This window comes from Pezoporus occidentalis, unplaced genomic scaffold (assembly GCF_034315485.1).
Source record: "Pezoporus occidentalis ecotype Australia unplaced genomic scaffold, CSIRO_AGI_Poc_V1 ctg218, whole genome shotgun sequence".
Taxonomy (NCBI): domain Eukaryota; kingdom Metazoa; phylum Chordata; class Aves; order Psittaciformes; family Psittacidae; genus Pezoporus; species Pezoporus occidentalis.
The window spans coordinates 316,635-344,034 of NW_026914051.1; the positions used below are offsets into that span (position 1 = coordinate 316,635).

General features: G+C 39.0%; 1 protein-coding gene across 2 annotated transcripts in view; it reads left to right on the top strand.

The window, feature by feature from the left end:
• The window catches only part of EDIL3 (EGF like repeats and discoidin domains 3), a 274,356-nt gene that overhangs the window by 65,484 nt on the left and 181,472 nt on the right, over positions 1-27,400 (top strand). For both annotated transcript variants that reach the window (XM_062619997.1, XM_062619998.1), the window contains exon 2: positions 6,629-6,757. In XM_062619997.1, the coding sequence (XP_062475981.1) occupies positions 6,629-6,757 (129 nt within the window). The remainder of the gene's footprint in view (positions 1-6,628; positions 6,758-27,400) is intronic.

Below are 27,400 nucleotides of genomic sequence, written 5' to 3' on the forward strand. Positions count from 1 at the left end.
GATCACCTGCTACAAGCTCAGGAGTGTTGCATCCCAAATAGAAGTGCAGCAGGAGGGCCAGCAGACCTCCTTGGATGGATAAGGAGCTCCTGAGGAAAATTCAAATGGAAAAAGAGGCTTATAAAAGGTGGAAGCAAGGACAGGTGGCATGGGAAGAGTACAGGGATGTTGGCCGGGAAGCTAGGGACCAGGTTAGGAAAGCTAAGGCCCAGTCAGAAATAACCTTAGCTAGGGGTGTTAAAGATAACAGGAAGGGATTCTACAAGTACATAGCAAATAAAAAACAGACTAGGGAGAATGTAGGCCCCCTCAGGAAGCTCTCAAGAGAACTGGCTACACAGGATTCGGAAAAGGCTGAGGTTCTGAATGATTTCTTTGCCTTGGTCTTCACTGGCAAAGGCTCTGACCAAACCACCCAAGTCTTGGAAGGCAGATGCAGGGACTGTGAGAATGAAGACCTTGGGTCCACTGTAGGAGAGGAACTGGTTCGAGACCATCTTAAAAATCTGAATGTACACAAGTCCATGGATCCTGGTGAGATCCATCTGTGGGTCCTGAAGGAGCTGGCAAATGAAGTTGCTAAGCCACTGTCCATCATATTTGAGAAATCATGGCAGTCAGGTGAAGTTCCCTATGACTGGAAAAAGGGAAATATTACCCCCATTTTCAAGAAGGGGAAAATGGATGACCCAGGGAATTACAGACCAGTCAGTCTCACCTCTGTGCCTGGCAAAAGCTTGGAGCAGATTCTCCTGGAAGGCATGCTAAGGCACATGAAAATCAACAAGGTGCTTTGTGACAGCCATCATGGCTTCACTAAGGGGAAATCCTGCCTGACCAATTTGGTGGCCTTCTATGATGGGGGTACAGAACTGATGGACAGGGGTAGAGCAGTTGACGTCATCTACCTGGACTTGTGCAAAGCGTTCAGCACTGTCCCACATAACATCCTTGTCTCTAAACTGGAGAGACATCAATTTGATAGGTGGACCACTCGGTGGATAAAGAACTGGCTGGATGGCTGCACACAAAGAGTTGTGGTCAATGGCTCAATGTCCGGCTGGAGACCAGTAACGAGTGGTGTCCCTCAGGGATTGGTGTTGCGACCGGTCTTGTTCAACATCTTTGTCGCTGACATGGACAGTGGGATTGAGTGCGCCCTCAGCGAATTTGCCAATGACACCAAGCTGTGTGGTTCAGTTGATACACTGGAGGGAAGGAATGCCATCCAGAGGGACCTCGACACACTTGTGAGGTGGGCTGATGCCAACCTTATGAAGTTTAACCATGCCAAGTGCAAGGTCCTACACCTGGGTCGGAGCAATCCCAGGCACAGCTACAGGTTGGGCAGAGAAGAGATTCAGAGCAGCCCTGCGGAGAAGGACTTGGAGCGCTGGTCGATGAGAAAATGAACATGAGCCAGCAGTGTGTGCTCACAGCCCAGAAAGCAAACCATATCCTGGGCTGCATCAAAAGGAGTGTGACCAGCAGGTCAAAGGAGGTGATCCTGCCCCTCTACTCTGCTCTTGTGAGACCTCAACGGGATTATTGTGTGCAGTTCTGGTGTCCTCAACATAAAAAGGACGTGGAACTGTTGGAACAAGTCCAGAGGAGGGCAAGAGGATGATCAGGGGACTGGAGTACCTCCCATATGAAGATAGGCTGAGGAAGTTGGGTCTGTTCAGCCTGGAGAATGAGAAGGCTGCGTGGAGACCTCATAGCAGCCTTCCAGTATCTGAAGGGGGCCTATAGGGATGCTGGAGAGGGACTCTTCATTAGAGACTGTACTGACAGGACAAGGGGTAACAGGTTAAAACTTAAACAGGGGAAGTTTAGGTTGGATATAAGAAGGAAATTCTTTCCTGTTAGGGTGGTGAGGCACTGGAATGGGTTGCCCAGGGAGGTTGTGAATGCTCCACCCCTGGCAGTGTTCAAGACCAGGTTGGACGAGGCCTTGGGTGATATGATTTAGCATAAGGTGTCCCTGCCCACAGCAGGGGGGTTGGAACTAGCTGATCTGAAGGTGCTTTCCAACCCTAACTATTCTATGATTCTATGATTCTGTGATTCTATATATATATAACATAACTTCAAAATCTGAGGTAAATGGAAAGGGGTCATGAGTTCTGCCAACTGGGGGGAGCAGCATGTGAGTGTACCCTTCGCTGATTCTGTTTCACAGATCCTTTCACCAAACCTCAGTAGCTTGATGCAATGAGATTTTGCTGTCCAGGATTTTCCTGAGAATGAGTAAAGGCAGCAGTATTCGTAGTACCTATTTTATATCCAGTCTTGAGGCATACTTTAATGTTTGGGTAGCCACACAATGAAAAGTGTGGGGTTAATCAAACATAGTAAAGAAGACCACGAATTACTGTTTCTATTTGACATTTTCATTCTTACTGGACCCCTTTCAGAACAATTTAATAAAATTATTATTTTAATTGGCCTTCATTGGTACTTTTTAAACAATGGAGATCCTCTTAGAATGTTTGTTTAATTTATAGAAATTTGTCAAATTGCACAGTTTGTTGCACAAACACAGCCTATCATAAACTACCATGTTGAAAGTCTGCAACAGAGAGCACCATTCTGTAAGAGTTGCTGTAAAGGCTTCAGTTCTTTCTCTGGGTTTCTTTTACTGTTCCTTTCACCATGACTCTGAGGTTAAATTCTAAAACTACTGTTGTGTTTAAAAGTTATGTCTTAAGCAGCACAGTATTTTAATGATAACAAATCCCTTAATCAGTTGTGTTAAGACAAAATGCACACATATAAGTTTTTCTTATTAGGAACAGAGCCTTCAAAGTAAAATTCTGTTCATCAGACTCACTAGAATGTGTAACAAATTAGACTTCAGTATTTCAACGTGAATGGCTTCTTGAGAGGAACAAAATATAAATTGAGGGAAATACTGTTGATTCAAAGGTGATTTTTTTTTTTGATATGCACAATACCACAGACACTAAGTCATAAGTAAGGGTACTAACATTTTAAGTGAGTTTTACTAGTTTAAGTATGCAAATTTGCACAGCCTGATGTCTAGTTGTAAGCAGAATTATTGCTCGCTTGTGTCTGTGCAGTTGCTTGTTTCTCTGACTGCGTCATATTTGCCATCATACTAGAGTATTATTTTAACCATTGTTCAAGTTCAAAGTATAGATTTTCCCTCTTTAACCCTCTTTATCATTACAGGAATGAAACAGGCTAGGATGTTTTGGGATTTTTTTCTCTGTTGTTGTTTAGTGTGTTGTTTTGTGTTTTTTTTTGTTTGGTTGGTTGGTTTGGTTTTGTTGGAGCTTTTTGTGGTTTTTTGTTTGTTTGTTTTGTTTTTTGTTTTGGTGTTTGTCCTGGGTTCAGCAGTAGCAGTCATTTTTCTCCTCCTTGGTAGCTGGTGCAGTGCAGTGTTTTGACTTTCGGCTCGGGAACAGAGCTGATAACAAGGATGTTTTGGTTTGGCCAAGGACTTTGTGAGCCTCATGCTCTGCCAGGGAGGAGGGGAAGCTGGGAGGAAGCAGAGACAGGACACCTGACCCAAAGTGACCAAAGAGGTATTCCATACCACAGCACGTCATGCCCAGGATGTAACGGAGAGTTAGCCGGAAGGGCTGGGAGACTGCGGGGTTGGAGGAGGTATCGGTCAGAGCTTGGTCGGGCTGGGGAGGCGAGTTATCGGTTGGCTGGTGGTGAGGTGTTGTATTCTCTTCCCTTGTTATTTCCTTTATCATTATTATTATTGGTGGTAGCAGTAGTGATTTGTGTTATACCTTAGTTACTAAACTGTTCTTATCTCAACCCGTGGGAGTTGCATTCTTTTGATTCTTCTCTCCATCCCTTCGGGAGTAGGGGGAGGGAAAGAAGGCGGGGGGGAGTGAATGAACGAGTTACCTGACTGGGTTTAAACCATGACAGGGTTTTGCTTGTTTGTTTGTTTTTTTGTTGTGTCCCACTTTCCTCAGAGGTATGCTGTAGTAATTTTATTTCTGAGATGCCATATACTGACAATTAAAAGTGTAAACCAGTGACTGGCAGTAGAGTTTGAACCAAAGGAGTGGGTCAAGAGAGCACTTAGTGCAGCTGTTTGCTGAACATGGAAATAAATTACTGCTAGAGCATCATCATCTACTTCATTAGTGCCAAACTGTAGGTCAGGTCACATTAATTCAGACTGAAAAAGCCAACATGAGTTTTCAGACAAATGAAAATCACACAGTTAGTTATAGCAGGAGATTTCAGTTTCTATAAACATAATAGAAAACTGGGGATGGTTCCGCTTGTCAGTCAATGGAAAACTTACAAATAAAACCAGTATTTTGCCTTTTTGTTTTGCTTTTTCTTTCTTCTGTTGTGTAATTGAAATCAGAAGAACACTGAATCAGGAAACAGGTAACAAAAATGTCCCTTTTCATTTTAAAAATACCCATATGGATTTGTGCAAGAAGTGTTCCTACTGCAGACGCTGTGTAATTTATAAAATTAATGTAAAGTATGGGAATGCGGTTGTTAGAGCATTCAGTTAATAGTAGTTGTTCTTTTACAACCAAATGCCTAAGACCCATGAAGTAAGAAATCAAGCATCCTTTGCTACCCCAAAAAGGCAGCAAGCACTGAAAATGAAACTTATTTAGATTCAATTAGAAAGACAGACAATGTCGAGTAATTAGATAGATAGTACCTTGTGTCATTTACTGTTTTCAAATAGCTCAACTTCTCTGTCAGGTGGACAATCTTCAAGACCAAACTGTTTAAACCAAGCATGTGACAATTCTTTGTGTTGTGAAAGCAGCTTAAATATGAAGAGTAAAATTAAATAAAAATATCCGTTACATTTCTTAAGTGATTGTTAGATTAGAATTATCACAGCAGGCAGCAATCTGAAGTCTAGCCACCAGAAAAGCATTTAAAACAATTTGAGGTCCATTACTAACACTGTAGTCAAAAATGTATTACAATGTCTGACATAAACAAGTGGATTTCTGTAACTCTTTACACTTACATGGCAAAAGGCTGGCAACTTTTCAATTTAAAAATGACACACACAAAAGGTACTTATTTTTTTATATTTACCTACCTGCACGTTTTGCAGATGCAAAAATTGTGCAAAACAAAATGGTACTATGCAAACTAATTTTAGTGTTAAAACCAGTACTGCACAGATCCATCTTATAAAGTAAAGCTTGAGATAAATAAAAATATAGACAAATACATATTTTATTAGCTGAGAGAAAAATATTAAATTGAAGCTGACCAAAGCCTAGGGCATTCTTTAGGGTTGCTTCCAGTTTTTCTGCTGGTGACACCATACAATCCTGTATTTCTTTGTGTCTATAGAACTGTCATATGGAGGGGTTCTTTAAAAGCATTAAAACTGAGGAATTGCAAGAGTTGAACAGACACTCTGTTCTCTTTTATATCTCCTCCTGAAGGCTGTTTTGAATAATCCTAGATAGGAAGTCACAATACTGTGTTGTACATGCTGGTAATGTTGGAGGCATGTTCAAGTTCTGACCATACCAAGCAGCCCTGTGGAGCATCTTTCAGAGCTTGCGTGTTTCTCCTGTTGATCACCTTGATGCTAATTAACTGAGTAGGGTGAAATCACCGAAGCGCAATTGAAAAATGAGCAAAATCTGCTTGTTCAGGCAGGCTGATCTTACCCACTGTGCCAATGCTTGCCCTCTATTGTGAGTTTTGAAGCATAGCTAGTTCATAGCATAGTTTTGAAGTGAAGCATGGCTCTATTTCTGACTGATTTGTTCTGATTCAGCAATCAAGATGAGTTATGGGAGACTTTTATATACTTCCTTGGAACAGGAAGGAGACTGTCAAGGAGCACTGGAGGGACTGTGGCTACTCTTCAGTCTCCATCCCTGCCATGGAGTTGGTGGGTCACAAGTCATAGTGAAAGCTTCCCTCAGGCACTGTGTGAACATAAAGCAGCTCCAGTTAAACGGTTCCAGATCAAATATCGTTGACTGGGTAAAATAAAATTGCTCAAGAGACTGTAGTGGCTTTACTTTGTACTGTCAAACTTCATCCTGGGATCACACATAATTGGTCTTTGTGTGAATGACATAAAGCCAACACAGAAGCACACTGGTGGCCTGAATGCCATGCTCTATGTTCAGCAGAAATACAGCTGCATGCCAGTGGCTGGTTTGGATCAGATCTATGCCACTGGGTGATTTAAGAGTGTCTTAAGTCTGGAGCACATGATGATGTAACAACAGCCACAGTTCTCTGCTTACAAGCTAGGTGATAAGTCAATAGCCTGAACTGAAACCACCGTTCAGTTTTTCAAATCATGGGGAAATACCTTTCAGTATATATCCTGAATGATTTCAAATGAGAGAAAGCAAAAAATTATTTTTTGTTAGGTTTTACAAGTAAATAGCTGTCAGTGCATCTGAAAGTTTCATATTTTGTGGAGCAAAAGGCTAGTGGAAGATGATTAATTACACAGAGGTTTGCTGTTAAATAAATACAAAATGAAATTAGCCAAAAGGTATCCAAAAGACATAGAGCTAGTCGTTCCTTTCTGTTCTTGGTTATCAGCCATTTGCCATACTTGTAGCTTGTGCATAACTTTTTGAGAGTTTTGTAAAGGAATCTCTCTTTCACTCCATAGGAGATGCATGTGACTCCAACCCATGCAAAAATGGTGGCATCTGTCTGTCAGGGCTGAATGATGACTTCTACTCGTGCGAGTGTCCTGAAGGCTTCTCAGACCCCAATTGCTCTAACGTTGTGGAGGTTGGTAAGTGCAAACTTCAAATGCTGAAATAATTGTCTGAGTATCCTGATAGTCTGTGGCAGGCCAACCAGTGACTGTGTCTACAACATTTCGTGTAGTGCTGTGGTCATTGCATTGTTCATTGTTGGTTTCTTAACCTTCTCTCTGCATCATAGATAACTGTGTCATAATTAACAGTTAAACCAGTATCTGGCAAGTGTATTTGCAGAACATAATCACGCAGAAAAGTTAGTGCTGTACTTCACAAAAAGAAAAGATCATAGTTGAGCTTAAAATTACCAACATTTCTCAAAGATCAATGTAATTGGATATTTCTATATATCTTTCTGCTGATCAATGACCATTTAAACCTTGGTTTCTCATAGTTGTATGCTGAGGTCCAGACTAAAGAGTACTTAAACAAGTGAAATTACAGAAACATTATAGGAGAAACCAGAGTAACACATAGTAATCACGTGTTTGAATTTTAAAACAAATATCCAGCTGGAGGTTGCAATTATTCATTATATGAGTACATATAGTGCAAGTCAAATGTAGTGAGGTTTTGTGATGTGCATTTGGCTCAGAGTAAACGTAAATATGAGTGGTAGTTTCAAAAGGTCAGGTCAGGTCAAACCTTCATCTTAAGAAAACTTAAGGGTAAAATCAAAGTGCAGAGGAAAAGCTGATAGAGAGCTCATTGTGTCACAGGCCATCCCATTGTTTTCAATGAAGCAGAAGACCTGCAAGTTGACCAAGCTCTCACATTATCCCAAAGAAGGTATAAAAGTAAGTATGGTAGAGCAAAACACTAAGTAGACACTACTGCTGAAATAGGTACATTTTCTATCTCTTACTTGGGAGTTGCGGCAGTTAGATTAGGAATGTAAAAGACACAGAAAAGCACTGACTTAGAGAAGAGATGGCAGTGTCTTTTATTCTGTTCAATCAGGAAAATACACAAAAATTGAAGGTTCTGTGACAGTATCTCTTATCTGAAGCCTCTGTCTGCATTACTTCTGCTGACATCCAAAGTGCTTGAAAACACTATGACCCTCTGGGTATTTCATATCATACATCCATGTCTGTGATTCATCAGCCTGGGTTACGCTGACAACCTTCAGTCTGTGACAGCTGAGTAGTGCTCACACATGTTGCTTCTGCCAGCTGTACTGCAGGACACCAACTTCAGGCAGAGGGGCAATGCCAGCGGCCTTGCTGCTGCAGATGTCTCATTGAAACTGTCACAGCCTAAATCTGCATGCTTTTTGGTTTGTTGATAAATAAGTAAAGGCTACACTGGCATAACCTGAAAATGCTGTTCTGGGGGCTAAGTATGTTTCTTTGTCATGAGATAATGTGAGCAGAACTAGTTCAGGAAGCTAAGGTTGGTTTGTTTTCCATTTTCCTTTTCTGAATATGATGCTGCCACTGTTCTGGGAATGAATGCTATGTCTCTGCAATGCAATTTTAAGGGACTTTGGATTAAATTTTATTTCCCTCATGATAACTTTTCTGCAGACAAATGAACTATTTCCTGTGACAGAATGCCCCACAACGTGACAGACACCAACTGTCTTTGTGCTGTCATTGTTTCCTGGCTGTAAAATGTCAGCGTCTGGTTATTAATTAACATCTGAGTTGTCCAAGAAACTGCTTGTTCCTTTGGTGCAGCCACTCAAGAAGCTGGAAGGCACTGCCTCAAGATCCTGTTTTCCATCCCTTTCTCTACCGTTTTTATGCATGATTGAAGGGTCTGAATGATCTTACATCTATATGCAGCCCCTAAATGAAATAAACTTTATATACATTTCACATTCATTAGTACCTCTGAAGTAGTCCAGGTGCCTATGAGACTTGCTGACATTGCTGCTAAGTTGTTTAGCATGAATATTATACAATTAATTACAATTATAATTGAATATTATGTTATTATTTAATTCTGCATTATGTTAGCTTTGTTATTCAGTGTCCGTGTCCTGGACTCCTTCGTTCTACATCTGTTGCCACTTTTTTAAAAGACCTTTATTTTTAATTGTGTTTTAAAAAACATGTAAACCATACATACCTTATTTTTAAAATTGCAGTAGATTGTTAGTACCCTGAGGAGAGTTCCTTGTGTTGGATAATTTTTGTATGTATGCCATTATCTTAGTGTCATGATTTAAGTGTAATCAGTAACTCAGACCCACGCAGCCGCTCGCTGACTCCCCCACTTCCTCCCCCCCCCCAACTCCTGGAGAGACGGGGAGGAGAATCGAAAGAATATAACTCCCATGGGTTGAGGTAAGAACAGTCCAGTAACTAAGGTATAACGCAAACCCACTACTGCTACTCCCAATAATAATAATGGTAAGGGAAAGAACAAGGGGAGAGAATGCAATACGACCCATCAATACCCAGCCCGACTGAGCAGTGAGCTAGCCCTTCTGGGTAGCTCCCAGTTTACATCCTGGGCATGATGTGCTGTGGTATGGAATACCTCTTTGGCTAGTTTGGGTCAGGTGTCCTGTCTCTGCTTCCTTTCGGCTTCCCCTCCTCCCTGGCAGAGCATGAGACTCGGAAAGTCCTTGGTCAGACTAAACATTTGAGCAGTAACTGAAAACATTGATGTTGTCAGCGCTGTTCCCAGGCTGAAAGTCAAAATCACAGCACTGCACCAGCTATTAAGAAGGAGAAAAATGACTGCTGCTGCTGAACCCAGGACACTTTGCCAAATATAAAATCATAGATCTGTATGTTCTTTTCTGATTCTTACAAAATGAAGAATTGCAGAACTTGTTAAACTTTTAATATATACCAGTCATTAAGGATTATTAGTAAGGTTCATGAGTTAATAACTCTTCTCTTTTGCTAAAAATGGGGTGATAGCTTTACAGACTCCTTTCTTATTCCTTTAGTTTCTTGGCTAATGTTGAGTAGTTTGAAGTTTTTGAAGAGACCAGACAATCTAATTTCTCACGAAATTCAGACTTAAGAAATAAATGTTCTCAAAGTTATGCTTCTGTCTGTGTTCCGGTTTTATAGAATATTGTGTGCTCCTGGATTTTTATGCAGAAGGATGTGACTCAACAGTATGGAAACAGCTTACTAAAATAAAAATGCCAGAAGGAAGCTGATTCTTTAGCTGAAAAGGCAAATTGTTCTTTTATGAGATGATGATTCTGGCATCCTAGGAAATTCAGATTAGAATACTTTGGACTTAGATTAGAATACTTTGGACTTCTTAAGCAAAAACAATCAGTTTGAAAACCTGGTGGTGTTCCAGTTAATGAAAGTTCTAAATGCAGTGCAGTTCCAGAGTAAAAGAAAGAAAATAGAAAAGTGAATATTGAAACCCAGAGACAGATGGACATTACTGTTTTTTCTTTCCCCTCTAAGTTATTTTCCAGATGTTTTTTTCAAAACTTTATATTAAGAAGAGCAAAATCCATTATTATTTGGAATTGCGTTTTTCTCCCTTTGTATGTTTCACTTGTATTTAAAATAATTAATTTGGGTGGGGTTTTTTGATACTGTAAAGAGTTTCAGTTCATAAACCCTATTTCTTCTGTAATAAATATGCTCAAAAGTAGAAATGTGCCCAAATGTTTCTCTGGATGAATTTAATCATCCAGAGAATCATTTAATCATTAACTGGGAAAAGTTGCTATTCATAGCTGAGAAATTTTTCTCTCTGTAATTCTTTGTGATCTGATGCATTTGTATGTTTATTGCCTTTTTATTTAAAGTCTCTGTTAAGGTATTTGCTTAAGGGTGCAACATCTGATTTTTGCTGTTCAGCACTCCATTCCAGATGCAAAAGTCTCTGAAATGTTTAAACAGTGTGGAATAATGTATCTGCTCCACTCTCTTACCATTTTCTCTGTGCAGTTCCAGAATACTAAATAAACTTGTTAAGATTTTAAACTGAAGCAAATATACTTTATTCTTGAGCATGTTAGAGGCTGAGAACTGTTGGTGGAAGTGAGCACAACTCTTAATCCAGAAGAAATGTGCTGGTATACACCACATGAGATGTTGATGTTACTTTTCTCAGCACTGACAGAATATAATTTTATCTGGGTAAGGGGAATAACTATATGGTTTAGCTCTTAATTGTTTTGGTTTATTGTTGATTTAGGTTATTTTTGTTTATTTATTGGTGCTTTTTTCAATATAGATGTAATTACAGGCGCTTCCTAATAAGTTTATGGTTGAAAGTTTTTCCTATTAGGCCACTAAATAAATGCAGGTTTTATTGCAAGGAGTAAAGAAAACAGGGGAATTATCCTAGGTAATCCAATAAAATGGGAATCAGAATTTCAAATGCCAAAGTTCATTATTGAACTTCCATGAAAATTAGCAATGAAAATAAGGTAAAGAAAAGTATCCTATCAGTTCTCAGAGAAATACTTCCATAGGGATGCTGGGGATGCACTGTTCATTAGGGACTGTAGTGATAGGACAAGGGGTAATGGGTTAAAACTTAAACAGGGGAAGTTTAGATAATTAATATTTCAGATGTATTACTGGAGCTGAACACCTGCCTGAGAATTGCCATTGTACCATGAGTTAGGACAGTCAATTTATTATTTCCTATATTAAAAAAGAAGATACTAAAATTAATATTTTCAGCTGGTCCTCTCTGGTTATAATACCAGAATACTAATTTGAGGTACAAACTCTCCTGTCATTTATACAATCTTCATTTTGAATTACGCACTGGACTGATTCCACTGTAAACCAGGCAGTTCTGAAGTCTAGAAAAGCATGTACGAAGGGTTTTACTTGGACATGATCTTGACTTTGTCTCTGAAACTAGAAAGGGCGAAGCAGAATTCAAGCTACATGATTTGGAGAAGCCACACTTCAGCTTCCTAAGTATTTATGATGCTGTTCAGCTTCTGCATCTCTTCATGCATAATTGGTGCAAATATGCATAGTTGCACTCTCCTGCTCTGTGCTTTTGACAAATACCTGATTCAAATATGCATGGATGAATGTAAGGTTTTATTGTTTTTATCAAATGTATGGGTACAAGACATGCATATGTAATTTTCTTTGTTTATCTCTACATATGTATAAAACTTTAATATCCTATGCTTAACTCCCTTCCTTCTTCCTAACAGACTGATGGAGTGCTCAGAATAGTCTGGAATTTTGCCCCAGAAGCATTTTCTACATAGAGAAGGGGGCGCAAATGCTCCGACTTCTGGTCTGCATGGAGATGCTTCACATGCTGCATTTAATGGAATCATAGACTCATTGAGTGGTTTGGGTGAAAGGGGCCTTAAAGCTCATCTAATTCCAATCCCCCCACCATGGGCAAGGACAGCTTCCAAAGGATCAGGTTGCTCCAAGCCCCATCCAGCCTGGCCTTGAACATTTAATTTATGTACATTTCTTTCCTTCCCTCATCATGATGTGGACCCATCAGTGCATCCACAAAAATATACAGTATAACACACAGCAGAGAGATGTGTAACTGTCATCTGGGTAATGCATTTCTTACTCCTTTTTACCCACCAAAAAGAAGTACAAGTTGCAGCTATTTATGCTGTGTAACATCCCTCGCTCAGGAAGATAGTATCGAGCAATGTCTGTGTTCCAGAAGGGAAGTCCAAGATACTAGATCTTAGGCAGACGTTTTTCCCTGTGAGGGTGGTGAGGCCCTGGTGCAGGGTGCCCAGAGAAGCTGTGGCTGCCTCATCCCTAGCAGTTCTGAAGGCCAGGTTGGACGGGGCTTTGAGCAGCTTGGTCTAGTGGAAGGTGGGGTTGGAACTGGATGAGTTTTAAGGTCCTTTCCAACTGAAAAATTACATGATTCTTTGATTCTAAGAAGGAGTTTACCCTCAACACAAGGTTACTGAACTATGGCTATTGAGCAGAAGAGGGATTGTTAAATGCTTGGAAGTATGCTGGAGTGTTGCATCCCAAATAGAAGGAAGTGCAACAGGAGGGCCAGGAGGCCTCCATGGGTGGATAAGGAGCTGCTGAGGAAAATTTGAAGGAAAAAAGAGGCTTATAAAGGTTCGAAGCAAGGACAGGTGGCCTGGGAAGAATAGAGGTGTTGTCTGGGAAGCTATGGACCAGGTTAGGAGAGCTAAGGTCCAGTTAGAATTAAACTTGGCTGGGGATGTTAAGGATAACAGGAAGGGATTCCATAGGTATGTAGCAAATAAAAGACAGACTAGGGACAACATAGGCCCCCTCCAGAAGCTATCAGGAGAGCTGACAAGGTGCTTGGTGACAGCCAGCATGGCTTCACTAAGGGGAAATCCTGCCTGACCAATTTGGTGGCATTCTGTGATGGGGCTGCAGAGCTGATGGACAGGGGTAGAGCAGTTGACATCGTCTACCTGGACTTGTGCAAAGCATTCGACGCTGTCCCACATAACATCCTTGTCTCTAAATTGGAGAGACATCAATTTGATGGATGGACCACTCGGTGGATAAAGAACTGGCTGGATGGCCACAAGCGAACAGTTGTGGTCAATGGCTCAATGTCCAGGTGGGGACCAGTAACGAGTGGTGTCCCTCAGGGATCGGTGTTGGGACCGGTCTTGTTTAACATCTTTGTCGCTGACATGGACAGTGGGATTGAGTGCGCCCTCAGCAAGTTTGCTGATGACACCAAGCTGTGTGGTTCAGTTGATACACTGGAGGGAAGGAATGCCATCCAGAGGGACCTTGACATGCTTGTGAGGTGGGCTGATGCCAGCCTTATGAAGTTTAACCATGCCAAGTGCAAGGTCCTACACCTGGGTCGGAGCAATCCCAAGCACAGCTACAGGTTGGGCAGAGAAGAGATTCAGAGCAGTCCTGCAGAGAAGGACTTGGGGGTGTTGGTTGATGAGAAAATAAACATGAGCAAGAAGTGTGTGCTCGCAGCCCAGAAAGCCAACTGTATCCTGGGCTCCATCAAAAGGAGTGTGACAAGCAGGTCAAAGGAGGTGATCCTGCTCCTCTACTCTGCTCTTGTGAGACCTCACTTGGAGTATTGTGTGCAGTTCTGGTGTCCTCAACATAAAAAGGACATGGAACTGTTGGAACAAGTCCAGAGGAGGGCCACGAGGATGATCAGGGGACTGGAGTACCTCCCGTATGAAGATAGGCTTAGAAAGTTGGGGCTGTTCAGCTTGGAGAAGAGAAGGCTGCATGGAGACCTCATAGCAGCCTTCCAGTATCTGAAGGGGGCCTCTAAGGACGCTGGGGAGGGACTCTTCGTTAGGGACTGTAGTGATAGGACAAGGGGTAATGGGTTAAAACTTAAACAGGGGAAGTTTAGATTAGATGTAATGAGGAAGTCCTTTACTGTAAGGGTGGTGAGGCACTGGAAATAGGTTGCCCGAAGAAGTGGTAAATGCCCATCCTTGGCAGTGTGCAAGGCCAGGTTGGACAGAGTTACAGCGCTTTGGGCGACATGGTCTAGTGTAAGGTGTTGCTGCTGTTGTGTTGGCAGGGGGGTTGGAACTAAATGATTGTAAGGTCCTTTCCAGCCTTAACTATTCTAAGATTCTGTGATTCTATGAAATACTTGTATTTCTTGCTGTAGCTCATAAGGATGGAAGTTGTAAGCAAAATTAGACTATGTTAGCTACTGAACTGGTGCTGTGGCCTCTGACAGCTTGACACATTGTCCCATTTCTTGAGAAATGACAGAAGAGGGACACTTGGTGATTGCACTGGGGAGGCCAAAAAAGGGTCTGCAAAGTTACTGAGTTGCAACATCCAAATACCGTTTGCCATTGAGTGTTTTGCTGGTGAGTGTCACCAGGTTTTTTTACCAAGATGTGGTGAAAGTATCGAGTTTTGACAGTATGTCAGATGGACAAAGAGAAATGTTGATCCCAGAAATGACGTGGCATGAGATGCAATGAAAGGTTAGTGACAAGAAGGTGTGCACCTAAAGAAAAGGTAATACATCATTAAAAATGTACCAGAACAGGAGAACTGAGATCTTTTATGTTCAGTTCTTCTCTAACATTATAATAATATATGCATTCATTAAAAAGTGCTTATTTTTTTTTATTTTTTCACTTGTTGCAGTGCTTAGAGGTTTTGGAAGGGTGAAATGTTCAGTTCCAAGATGTTTATGCACAAACCAACAAGTTGCGTTTAATTAAGGTGAAAATGAGATTCTCAATATCAGTATTTTGGGGATCAGTGGAGTAGATACTTGTCTAATTATTAATGTTATTTAAAAAGCATCATAAAACCCAAACCATATCACCTTCAGATATTGAAAACCACTTTTTATGTTTAGTTCACATAAAACCTGTGTTTTTCTGGTAGATGAGTCCTTCTACTACTTTCTGCTGTTGAGATAGTATGAACTAATAACATTCCTACTGTGGCAAAGACAGTTATCATCATTAGTATGGATTATTAACTACATAGATACGCCTGAGCAAAGGTCCTGAGAAGTTGTTACAGCCCTGTTTTTCTCAATGTGTGAGATGGAGGACAGTAAGGCTTGGAAGTAATATGAAGACAGAGACATGCCAACGTGTGTAAGTACAAATGTACTGTAGCTGAGTGCGAGAGAGGTATGTCTTGGTTAGAAATTCTTATTACTTTCATCTCTCTCTTAGTCAGGTCAACTTTTTAATCGTGAGTTACATTATTCATTATGAACAGTCTAATGAGGCTGGAGTTTGGTCTTCTATGATTAATTTTTGCAGATAGGAAAACTGCATTGTCAGTGTCATTTGATTTATTCAAAAATATTACTGAATAGGCTATAATTTATAAGGGGAACTGTAATGTCATAAAAAGAAAATGTTTAATTTCAGCTTCTGCTTTTGCTGGCATGAAATAAGAAACATCTGCAGAAGTCATAAGCTCAGCTGAGCAATACATTAGCCTAAGTCAGCAACAAACTTTTTCCTCACTAGCGGTGTCATTGGGATCAGTCTCGGTTATATTGAAACAACAGACCCTGATCAGTGCAGAATAAACAAAGCAATTATATATCAATCTAAATGCAAGTTGTGTATACTTCCAAAATATCAGTATGTTCATCACTTACTCTGTCAGGGTAGAAGAAGAGACCTGAGCAATCCAAAATGAAGTAGATTAATTATGTTTCAAGCATTGCAGCTGAATATATGAATTTCCAAAGACCATGGAATAAAGTTTCATAAATAAGGAATACGAATATTAAACAAGCAGGTTATGAGTCCTGATACCATTTAGAATTGGGATGTGTTAAGCATTTCTTTCATGGATCTTACAGTTAAATACAGAAAGAATTGAATTACACAGTTCTTGTCTGGCTTTGCTGAAATCAAACTGATGGTAATACTTTTAGAGAAATATCTGACCAGTGTTTAGAAAAATATTAAAACTGCAATAATCTGCTTAATCAGAATTTAATTAAATGGTAATTTTCTTTTTAGAATTCATTTTGCCACTGAATCTAATTTCATACTTTGTAATAAACATTATTGTATCCGTGTTTCTCAGGAGCCATGTGCATTCAAAAATGGTCCATTGTAGCTGTTCTTCTTTGTAGCTGTTCTTCTTTGATTTGTCATCCCTAAATCACAGCCCTATTTGTTGCCTACCATTTGCCTTCCTTTGCAAAGTTTTCTTGTCTTCTTCAGCTCTATAGGGCTGATCGTCCTGTGAAACATGATGTTACCAAATGCCTTTGGTCCTCCTAAGGAGAAAGCTACCTTTTCTATGCTGAAATCTTTTAGCTTGGTGGAACAGGTACTCCTGGAATCTGCTGGTTTAGTGGGAAAGGAGATAGGACTTGAAGGCATGACTTTAAAAGTTTAGTTTCTTTGTACCTTTATTTTATAGTCTTCACTACTGTATTTGCGTAGGAAGGAGGCAATTTAGGTTTATAAACACATCATTTTTTTCATGTCATTACCTAGAGCATGGAACTCAAAGTGGCCTGTCTGGTGAGAATTAGAGCAGCAAAGAAAGTGTCATTAGTAGAAAACAAGAGTGACACATAATGACAACAGCCTACCTGGTGAGAACAATGAAGGGAGCTTGATTAAATCAAGTAGTCATAGCAGTCTAGCAAAGCAGCTGAGAAGCACAAGAGAAGGGAAAGAAACTTATTCCACAGTTCAAGTGAGACTTCAGGAAAACTGAGTTTTGCTGATTCCTAAATAGCATGTGTAATCTGTAGAACTATATCATCTGTAGGGCTACACATTTACACTATTTGGCAGTTCAGATGGTATTGGAGAACTTGGAGAAGGGTCCTCAGACCCTTTGTCAGGGTCAGATTAGAGTCAGAGAAGCTGAGAATACAGGTGCTGTGCTTCAAGGAATGTAGGAAAATGTGCTAAGCTTACAAGAAAATCACGATACACGATTTGTGTAACTGCACTTATAAAAGAGTGCATTTAGCAGCTGATTTGAGCATTTTCCAAAGAACTGAAGAGCATTCACAGTACTTTTAATTTTGGGGTTTTTTTTGGTTCTGAGGATTTTTCAATGTTTGGACCAGAACAGACCATTAAGAAATGCAGTGTGACCTCCTATATATCAGGGTGTGTCATCACACCCAAATATTGCTGCATGAAGTCCAAAGAGTCAGGCTAAAGCTTTGCATTTTTCAGGAAGCTTTCAAATGTAATAGGCACAGAAAGAAGAGTGGAGTTTAGATTATGGAATTTGATGAGGTGACAGAAACCCGGCTGATGTAGTTGGCAGTCTCTTCGCCAGCAGTAGCTGGAAAATGCCATTGTTTTGATTATGCATATTTCAGGTAAATTTTTTTCCTCACTGTTTACTTGACTGACATTGTGGTACAATACATAGTTAAATCTTTAGCATCAGATTTATTCTCAGTATGTAAATAGTAGTCAGGTGCTCCCCGTGTTTCCATCACCCGAGTAACTGAATTTTCTAAGTCTTATTTCTGATTATTTCCAGTGTTTCTTGTTCTGGTAACATTTCTTTGGTATTTTTGACTCTTTGCTGAAATGTAGACACAAGGACTGGATACTTTAATCCTAATCTGTTTAAGCAGTGTTATAAGCAATGTTATAAGAAGAATCAAACTAAGATTTTTTTTAATTTTTTTTTTATTTCCTTATATCCAGGAGTTTCATTTACTGTAATATTTACTCCTAATATTAAAAAATATTGGGTGAGATTATAGAAAATGGACTGACACACAGCAAAATAATTATTTGATCTGTGGGTAAATACAGATTGATGGTGAGAAAGGGTGGAGCAAGGAAATGCATGCAATCATGCAGCAGAATCATTGTCATACATGCAACTGCAGTACAGCAAGGTGGACAAGGCATAGCATCAGCAGTGGTCCTGACTTGACAGAGGAGGAGAGTGAGGGTGTGTACATTTAAACAAGGTGTAAGATTGTGTAATTCAGTGTGATGAGCGCACAGAATGAAGCTGAATATAGAAATAGTGTTTCTCAAAAATATTCCAGTAGTAATGTTGATGAGTGAAAGGGTGAGAAGTATGAAACCCCATAGAGTTTTGAAATACACCAGAACTGATCAGCATTTTGGTGTCAGGGATGAGATGAGGGTTCTGCTTTTTATCCTGGACAACTACAGTAGTTATTTAAAAACAAATACTAGTACTGCCTGTTCTCTAACATAGTGTGCCTTGAACAAAACTGGATGAGAAACAGTTAAGTTCTTCTGAATTATTCTGGCCATCTTCAAACCATTTTTGGGAAGTGTGCCCTGAACATGGACTCTGTGAGTCCAGATGTATCCTTGGTTAGCATACCACCAAGTACAACTGGCATTATGGCAATAGCATTCTTACTGAATAGATAATGGAAAAAGCAACCTATGGTAATTATACGAGTTGGTGGCAACCTATAAAGGTAATTTTATTGAAGAGCAGTAGATAACAGTCTCATACTTGAAAGAGGTGATGCAGACCACAGGACATGTATGGGGTATTCTTTTGAAAGGCTCATGAGAAACTTGTTCATCATCATGTTTTGGAGAGCTGGGAAAAACTTGATACATGAACAAACTAAACAGTGCCACTAGTATCATAGGTTGGAAACAAAGCCCCAAGCCGCAATGGTAATCCAAATGGTTTGGGATATTCATGGATTATCATGTTTGAAGATGTACACAACACATAGAAAAAAATGAAACAAGTTTATATCAAGCAAAAAAAAGTAATTCATCTGCAAGATTTCTGTCAGCAGTGTTTTTGAAAAGGAGTTTGGACTTTAAGGGGAAAAACCCCAATATCCCTATTGCAGTGCAGAAAAAACTGTATGGAAAACAGTGTTCAGTTTACTGTTCAGTTGTTACAGATAACATGGATTTACCATTAGCATGTTTCCTCTTTAATGTTATTAGGAAACAAACAAAGTCTGCAATTCCTTAGTTTTTACCAAGTTGCTCTATCCACCAAAGTGATTGTCACTTTTTAAGTTGCCTGATAAATCAGGTATTAGACTACCTGAAGGAAAAGAAGGCTCCTTAAATTATCTTGAAGAGCACAGAATCTTGTGCCAGTATGAAAAATAAAGTCTCTCTCCTGTTACCCCATTGACCACCTTGATCAACCACAACCACACACATGGGCAACTACTGGCGTTCCCCGGGCTTGTGAGGCCACATGGAGTTAAGGTTGAAGATTTTTGCACTATAATGTATTTTGGAAAACAGAACCTCAGGAAGCTCCTCACTCACTGAGGTGTACATTTGTCATGGCAAAATGGTAGCAAAATTTACATGATCACTTTCTACTGGGAAAGCTTGACCTAATTACAGAGGAATTAATTATCCTGAAGGTGTAAACTTAGATTTTGTTCTGGCTGGACTGAACTCCAGTGATTTCAGTGAAATTTCTATCTGCAGTGTACAGGTCTGAATTGTCCATTATTGGTGTGTGGACCCATTTAAAAACTTCTCAAAATACAAGATAGTACAGTAATAAGAGGCACAGCCAGTGGAAGGTAATGCAGATGTGTATTTGATTGCTTTATTCCACATTTGTAAAATGGATCTCATGTAAAGATCTTTTCATGGTGCAAAGAATCGATAATACGATACATAAGTGAAGGAAATTCAAATGTTGACTGTACTAGAGATAGCAGCTGGGTGTTTTGATCTATCAGCCTGCAGTAGGAAGGCATGTATGTATGTATATACATATGTGTGTATTTTTTTACATATATAGTGTGTCATTTTATCCTTTTAATGCAGAGTCACGGCTAAAATTCACTAGGTTAAAACACAGAATATTTATGAAGCTAAATAATTTGCTCACCATATGAATATTTCATGACCACTATTTTTTTATCTATTTCTTGAATATATCTTGTCTTTAGTCATAATAATCTTTGATGTAGAAACTTCTCATAGAATGCAGTATGTAGTAATTAACATAGACTTTAAAATACATGGTTTAATTTCAGATTTAATATACTAAGAAATTTCCTTAAGAGGTTTGTTTTCTGATCAGTGAAGTCATAAAATTCCTAGTGAAAAAAGGGAGTTGGAGGGGAAAAAAATGAGTTTTGTTTGACAAAATATTGTGGAATTGATTTTGGTCTTTCATGTTATTTCAAGTTTTTTCAATTGAAGTTATTTCAAGTTTACTTGGTTATTTGTTAATTAGGTACTGGTATTAGATAATATTTTGCATCGACATTAATGATGCTGTATGAAGTTGAGCAATTCCCAGTGTATCAAAGCTGCATCTGTTAGCATTATAGGCATTCAGATTGACCATCTTTAAAATGTGATCTTTTTGTTTTTATATGAATATTAACTGGAAAATGCCATGGGGGCCATGTAAATTATTCATGAATGTGAGTTAATTTCAGAAGGCATATTTTCTTTAAAAACTAACACCTGTATATTTGACCTAAAAACTAATGGAAAAAGGTTTGACCTAAATACTTGGGAAAATAATAATGAAAATATATTAATGAATTTAGTTAACTTTTGTGTAACAGTGTTTATTTGTATCTCATTTTGAAAATTTTAAAAAATATTCTGCATGTTTTAACATTGTTTGGTTTTTATTTTTGTCTTTTAAAAGGGTTGAAATTAAGATGAGATATTGCAGTAGAAGTGTGAAAGTTTTAGGATGACCCAAATATAAAGTTGTTCACTTCTGCTTTATATATGCTAACAGGTTTTCATTAGGCGGGAATATGAAAAAAAAACAAAACAACAAACGACAAAACCAGCACACAACAAAAGATTGTTCTCCAAGTTCTATCCTGAAGAAAGCAGCTAATGATGGAGAATACAAGCTAGTAATTTCTTTTTCCTTTGTGCACTTAACTGTAATGAAAATCAATCACATTCTGCTCAAGGTTTTCTCAGTAGCTCCTCTGATTTACGTATGTGTCTGCCAGTCATTTTCCTAGATCCCCAGAAGTATACATTTAGGGCATTTGAATGTATTTACCCTGAACTGTAGAGATGAAGACTATGGAAGCTGTAGGGATTTTTTCCATCACTGTCATTGTAATTAGTCCTTTAATTGTAATGTATTTTAGTAATGGTAATATGACAGTCAACATGTCATAAAATGCATGTTGGATAACTATTTAAAGAGATTGCAAGGTGGGAAATACTTAGAGGAAAAAATTGAGTAACTGTAGAAATACATTTCTTTCTCTACCATTTCAAAGCCCTTCTGTTAATAGTTCTTTAAATGAATTGTGATTCACGGAATCACAGCAGGGTTGAGATGTAAAGGGACTTCTGGAAGTCCTGTGCTGCAGCCCCACCTTGTCAAGCAAGGCTACCTAGAGCTGGTTGCCCAGGACCATGTCAAGATGGCTTTTAGGTCGCTCCAGGGAGGGAAACTCCACAACATCTCTGGTCCTGTAAGGCAAATATAAAAAACTTAATGTTGTCCAGTGTCTGTAATCCAGAACGGTAAGCGCTTTGACAGCCCAAACATAAGTGCCACATCAGCAGATAAGAGTTAAGATTACAGATCTTGTACTCACTAGTTCAAAGCACCATACAACAGTCTGTGCACTCTGCATTTTCGTATCCCTTTTTTTATGAAGAACACAAGGCATTACTGAATCCGAAAGCAAGGATCAAAGTATTGACTTACGTTATTCTGACCTGAACCAAGTAGAAAGCATTTGCAACATCTCAAGTGCCGAGGAGAACAGATTATGTGTATAATAATACTCATTCTTGTGATGGCCCCTGGTGTGTGATGGAGATGCAAGTGTGTAGAAGTGCTTTAGAGTCCATCAAACATGAAGTGGAGGGGGATAATGCAAGGAGAGGTTTTGCCATCTGTTTCCAGCACAAAAGAGGGGATATCAAAAGGAATGAAGGACAGATTTTCAACACAGTTCGCCAGAGCCCAGCAGCTCTTACTTCTCACAGCAGGAGGTGCTGGTTGGGATTGCTTTTGAAATGCAGCCGCTGGAGAGGGTGCTAAGCATCCTCTGTAAGAAAATGCAGAACTCTTGAGTCAGATGGAGAGCGCACAGAAAGTGAGTAAATCTGCCCTTAGGAGCATATGGGAAAGTAGGGCTGAGGTGGGTTTCAGAAAATTCATGTACTTGGTATGTAAAAAAAAAATCTTCAAAAACCCTTCACAGCTCAAAATCAATAGGCCTAACTCCTGCACTAATGAAAACTGGGAAGTGTGGAGGAGCACCAGAATGCTGACTGATGGCTGCTGTGAAGATGCTTCTTACGGGGTGAATTTCGAGAGGCTGATAAACTTATGACTTCTAGTGGCTTTATTGATGAAGATAAAAGAAAAATCAATGTACATTATCTTCACTCGCTCATGAGAAAAAGCCTTGACTACTTAAGTTTTAATTTTCTGAAAAATTAAGAACAGTGTATCAATGAAAAATTAAGGGAAAACTATAGAATTTCTGAGAATAAAGAAATTTCTCACCAGGTGTGTTGTTTTACCTCATACTACAGAGTTCTCTGTGTGCCTTGTTTTGCTGCATGTAGCAAAGTGACGTGTTAGTGTCAGACAGAAAATCGTCTTGTTTTACACCTACATTTAAGCATGTTTCTCTTTTGGCATTTCTGTTCTTTGAAATACAGTTGTCAGCAGAGAACTTTGTGTGCTCAGTCTAGGTCACAGTAATTTGCTCACACTGTGCCAGGTTTAAAGTAAAGCTTCCTTGTCACTTGTATTTTAGGGCAGAACAGATGTGTTCAGTTTGAAATGATCCAGGTTCAATATGGCCCCTGCAGATACCATTAGATAAATTCATTTTTTCCAGAGCAGTGTTTGACTGAAGCTGGAGATTATTGACGTTTTTTCACAGTTTATGTCATACGTATTTTTCAGCATACATTTTTCAATGTTGAACAATAATGGATTCAGATATATTTAGATATTTTTTCCAGTTATACTGAAGTTAAATGTAAAGCCAATATTAGTTACAAAGGTAATAGGATCTTCTTTTACTTCTACCTAGTCAAAGAAGTTAAAAGTGAATACTGGTAAGTCAGCCATTGCTTAAGCCTGTATTCCAGTCTGCAGAATTTACCTGGACAATGAAAATACCTTTTTATTAATTTAGAAATACATGCTTTGCCTTTCTTGCACCAAGACTCATGTCTTTTTTTTTTTATTATACTTGTATTCATGCCATGTAGCTTTATAGTGGGGTATTTCCTGTTCTGAAGTTACTAAAAAATTGTTAAAAATGCATACCACACTAAAGCAATGTGTCTCCCTGCATGGGACTCCTCTTAATGCCGCAGCCTTCATCTTAGCTGCCATCTGGTCCTTTGAATTCTCCTCTTGGCATATTGTACAATTTGTAGCTCAAATTTTCCATGATGAAGGTTGTGTTGCATGAAAATTCTCTTAGTAAAGCAGTGTGCTGGCCCTCAGTCATGCTGAAAAGAGTACTGTAAACTTGGATTAAAAAAAAAAAAAAAGAAAAAGAAATTCTTCTGCAGGGATCAAACAAGGTGTTTGAACTGAGAAGTGAATGCCCCTTGCCCTATGCATTTTTTTTTTTAAATGTTGCAGAGTATTTTTTAAGAAACAGTGACTATTGAATACTTTTCATTTTGTCTTCATGCAATCTAAAGACTTTTCATCTGATGATAAAAAAGTTGCCTGTTTATTGGTTTATAGAGCTTCATTCCCCGGAAGGGTTAGCAGAACAACCTTTGCAACTGGCATAGTAGAATATTTACCAAAACCCACAAATTTGGGTATTTGGGAAACCTGCAGGATACATGTTTATATTTGAAATTTTAGGGTTTGAAAGTTGTTAGGTTTTCCTCTGTGTTCATTGAACTTCCTACTACGTATTTCAGAAAGGCAAGCAGGTCAGTCTGGGTGTAATTTGGTGGCAGCAGACTAGGTGAGACCCCACAGGTTAGTCTGGGGTAAGAAAATGCACAATGGCATTGCAGAAAATTAATTAACTGAAGTTAGTATCTGCTGTTACTGGACTATTTAGAGCTGCGGTTTATTTGTCTTAATTATTGTTTTCTGTTCTGTTTTCAGCAGGTTTTGTTGTCTTTTGAATCTTTCCTCATTCTGTTGGATGTTGGATATTGGATATTGCTAAGAAGCATGGTAGTAATTTTAGCTTCTTATTTCTGGCAGAAAAGCTGGTGAAGCTCAGAACCTGTTCAGCCTTATCTCAGTCCCACTTTGTTTCAGCCTGAATTTTTGTACCTTAGAGAAAGCCTTCCTATCTCCACCCTTGCACAGAGAGCAAGTGCCAGGATTTTCCCAGCTTTGAGCAAACTGTTCTTCAAAAGCAGGTCAAACTGCCCACTCAGTCAGCCTCCAACATCTGCAAGTTGAGATGAAACACATTTTCAGCCCATAATACAAAGAAATGGTATACCTGGCATTGCACCCAGGTACCTTTGATTTGTCCTGGATTGAGTACTGGCTACACATCTGCAGTGGGAGACCTAATCCAGCCTCCTGTCCAGCTTCAAAACCAGTACTACGATATTAGTCACTTAGCTGTTTGAGGGCACTTGGTTTGGTACAAAAAAGCTCTAGGATATTTTCTGATTACATTCTCTGCTCTTTTGGAACATACACATATTTTCAAAACTGCATATGGCAGCATGTGTGTGTGTGCAAGTAAAACTCTGTGATGTTTCAAGTCATGACAGACTACTCCTGGTTTCAGACTTACAGCTTAAAGTACTCTCTGCCTTTGGAAGCACTTGAAACCTTGGCAAGAACAGCAGCAGACTAAAAACTGAATAATTGTTTTAAAACTAAATCTTTTTACACTGTTTTTTCTTAAGAAGAACATCCTGCCAAATGCTAGGCTCGATGGGCACTCCACTGACTGCCTTGTTCTAGAGAGTTGTAAATGTGAAGGCACTAACCACAAAAGTAATTATCTAATCTTGTCTTTTGCAAAATGTGTAATTTTACCTAAATAAATCTTTTATTTCATATTTAAACATGTTGTCATTCAGCACCAGTTCTGATACTTAGGGAGAAAAAAAAAGGAAGACTAGTGAGAATGAATTAAATTAATTAGCTACATTTATTGGCATTTCTAACACTGTCATTTTAAGACACTAGCATTCTGGACTTTGATAATACCTGAAATTTTGCTCTGATACCAATTTTTGATTAGATTTTTTTTTTTCTTAAAATAAAATAATGAAAGGAAGAAAAAGTAAGTTTTTCATAGTCTTTACGTGTTTAAGTGGATATAAACCTATAAGGAGTGGCGCAGGCTATTTCTAGGGTTTCTTAATTAATGGCTTTGGTTTCTATTTAATATCTGTCATCCAAGCAGGGTTTTTTATCAGTTCATAGTGAGTTATCTCTGACATGCACTAGTGAGTTGCCTGGTGTCTTTCTTCTTTTTTTGTTTTTCATGTTTTTTTAATTTATTTTTCCTGTACTGGCTGCAAACACAACTTTACCTGAGGCTAGAAGGAGGCTCTGCTATTCTCAGGGGCCTGTAAATGGTGAGGGATGTGCTGGTATCCCAGTACTACAGTTAAAATTAAACACACTATCAGAACAACCTGACCTAACTGTAGAACTGCAAGATAAAAATCTCTAACTCACCCTGATAGATGTATCTTTGACCAACTGGCATAAAAAGTGCGTTTTCCAGATTCAGCAGATTCATGAAAACAACCTGTTTTTTTTAGGGTTTGTTCCTCCTCTTTATAGCTAGGGACAATAATAGTTTATACCAGTTGTTGCAGCCGGTTGAGTTGGTTAATTGTTAGAAGTTGGTGACAAACTGTTAATCATCTGAGCTGTGGCTTGGAGGTGTCTTTTAGCACATTTAACCTGACACAATGGGATAGGGCAAAGCTGAATGCAAGGGGGGCTTTGGTGGAAAAAAGGCTTGATTCAGCCCGCCGCTTAGTGGTGGGTTACCTCATCAGACATGGCAATACTGCGTAAAGGGCCATGCTGAGAACCAGAGATAGAGCCAGTTTATTGAGAAATGAACTGAATTCTGTAGAATGGGTAGCAGGTGAGAAGACAGACGTTCTAAAGATGTATTTTCAATTAAAGTTCTATAGCATTAAAATCACATTCTTAATGACTGATGCTGATTTTTTGGGAAGTCAGTCTTTGTAGCATGCAGGTCCTCTGAGATTTCATGCTGAGCAGAATATAATTTATTTTTGACCTTACATTCAGAAAAATGTTATCTGCTCTTGTATCCTACTGTTTGCAAGTGGTTCATTCGGATGATTTTGTAGAGCTCTTACATTCTTTTTCATTAGAGATAACGCCATATATTCAAGTTTATTCCATATAAAAGAGTCTTACATTTTATTTGAATATTAAGGAAAATGTCTTTCACATTAATATGAAAGTAACACATGCTTTAATATAAACACAAACCTAATGTTCCACTGAATCTGCCTCCCTCAAGTTACCTATGCTTCAAAGGTCAGATTTTTCCCAGACCTTTTAAGGCTTCTACCATTGTAACAGAAATGATCAGAGGTCTGGCATAGGTATTCATATGCTATCCAAGCATTGCCTTACATTCTTTCTCTTAAGCCGATATATGTTGGACAATATGTATCCTGGAATAGGGTTCCCAAAACTACCCATGTCTTGTTTTTTTTTTCACCAGTAATGTCACACAGCATTATTCACCCCAGGGAAAACATGATTAAGTTTTCTCAAGTGAACATCAGATATACTCTAAGAAGATAAAAACTAATGTTTGGGCTGCCATATGTCTTATATTTTGTCAATTATGCATTAAAAGGGGTAGAAAAACATTTTGAAAATGGTTTAAAGCTGCAGAGTAGATTACAGTTTAAGGTCATGCAGTACTGTTAATCACATCATGATTCAGGGATGTTCATGACTGTTTGGGAGGCTTTTTTGTCAAATACCTGGCTCCTCTGTGCAAGTCTCACCACTCTGGAATCAGAATGAGAAAGTCAGGATGATGCTAAACCACCACTCAGTGTAGTGAGTCACCAGCTTGTGCTAGCTCAGTTGAGAAAGGCAGTTTCAGTTTGTACCCTCTTGACCCCTCTGAAATAAATAGTGAATTACAGATAATTGATATGGAGATGAGTCACTGTATAAATAGCTTTTTAAATAACTTCAAGTTTAAATCACTGCTGATGGAGAAAAATCGTGTAAGAAATTTTTAGTGTGCATTTGCTTAATAAGTGGAAAGCAGAGTGCTGACACTGCATTTGAGCCACTATGATAAAGCAAAAGTAGTTTATACTTTGTGTATTCAGTTGCTTAGGGAAGGCT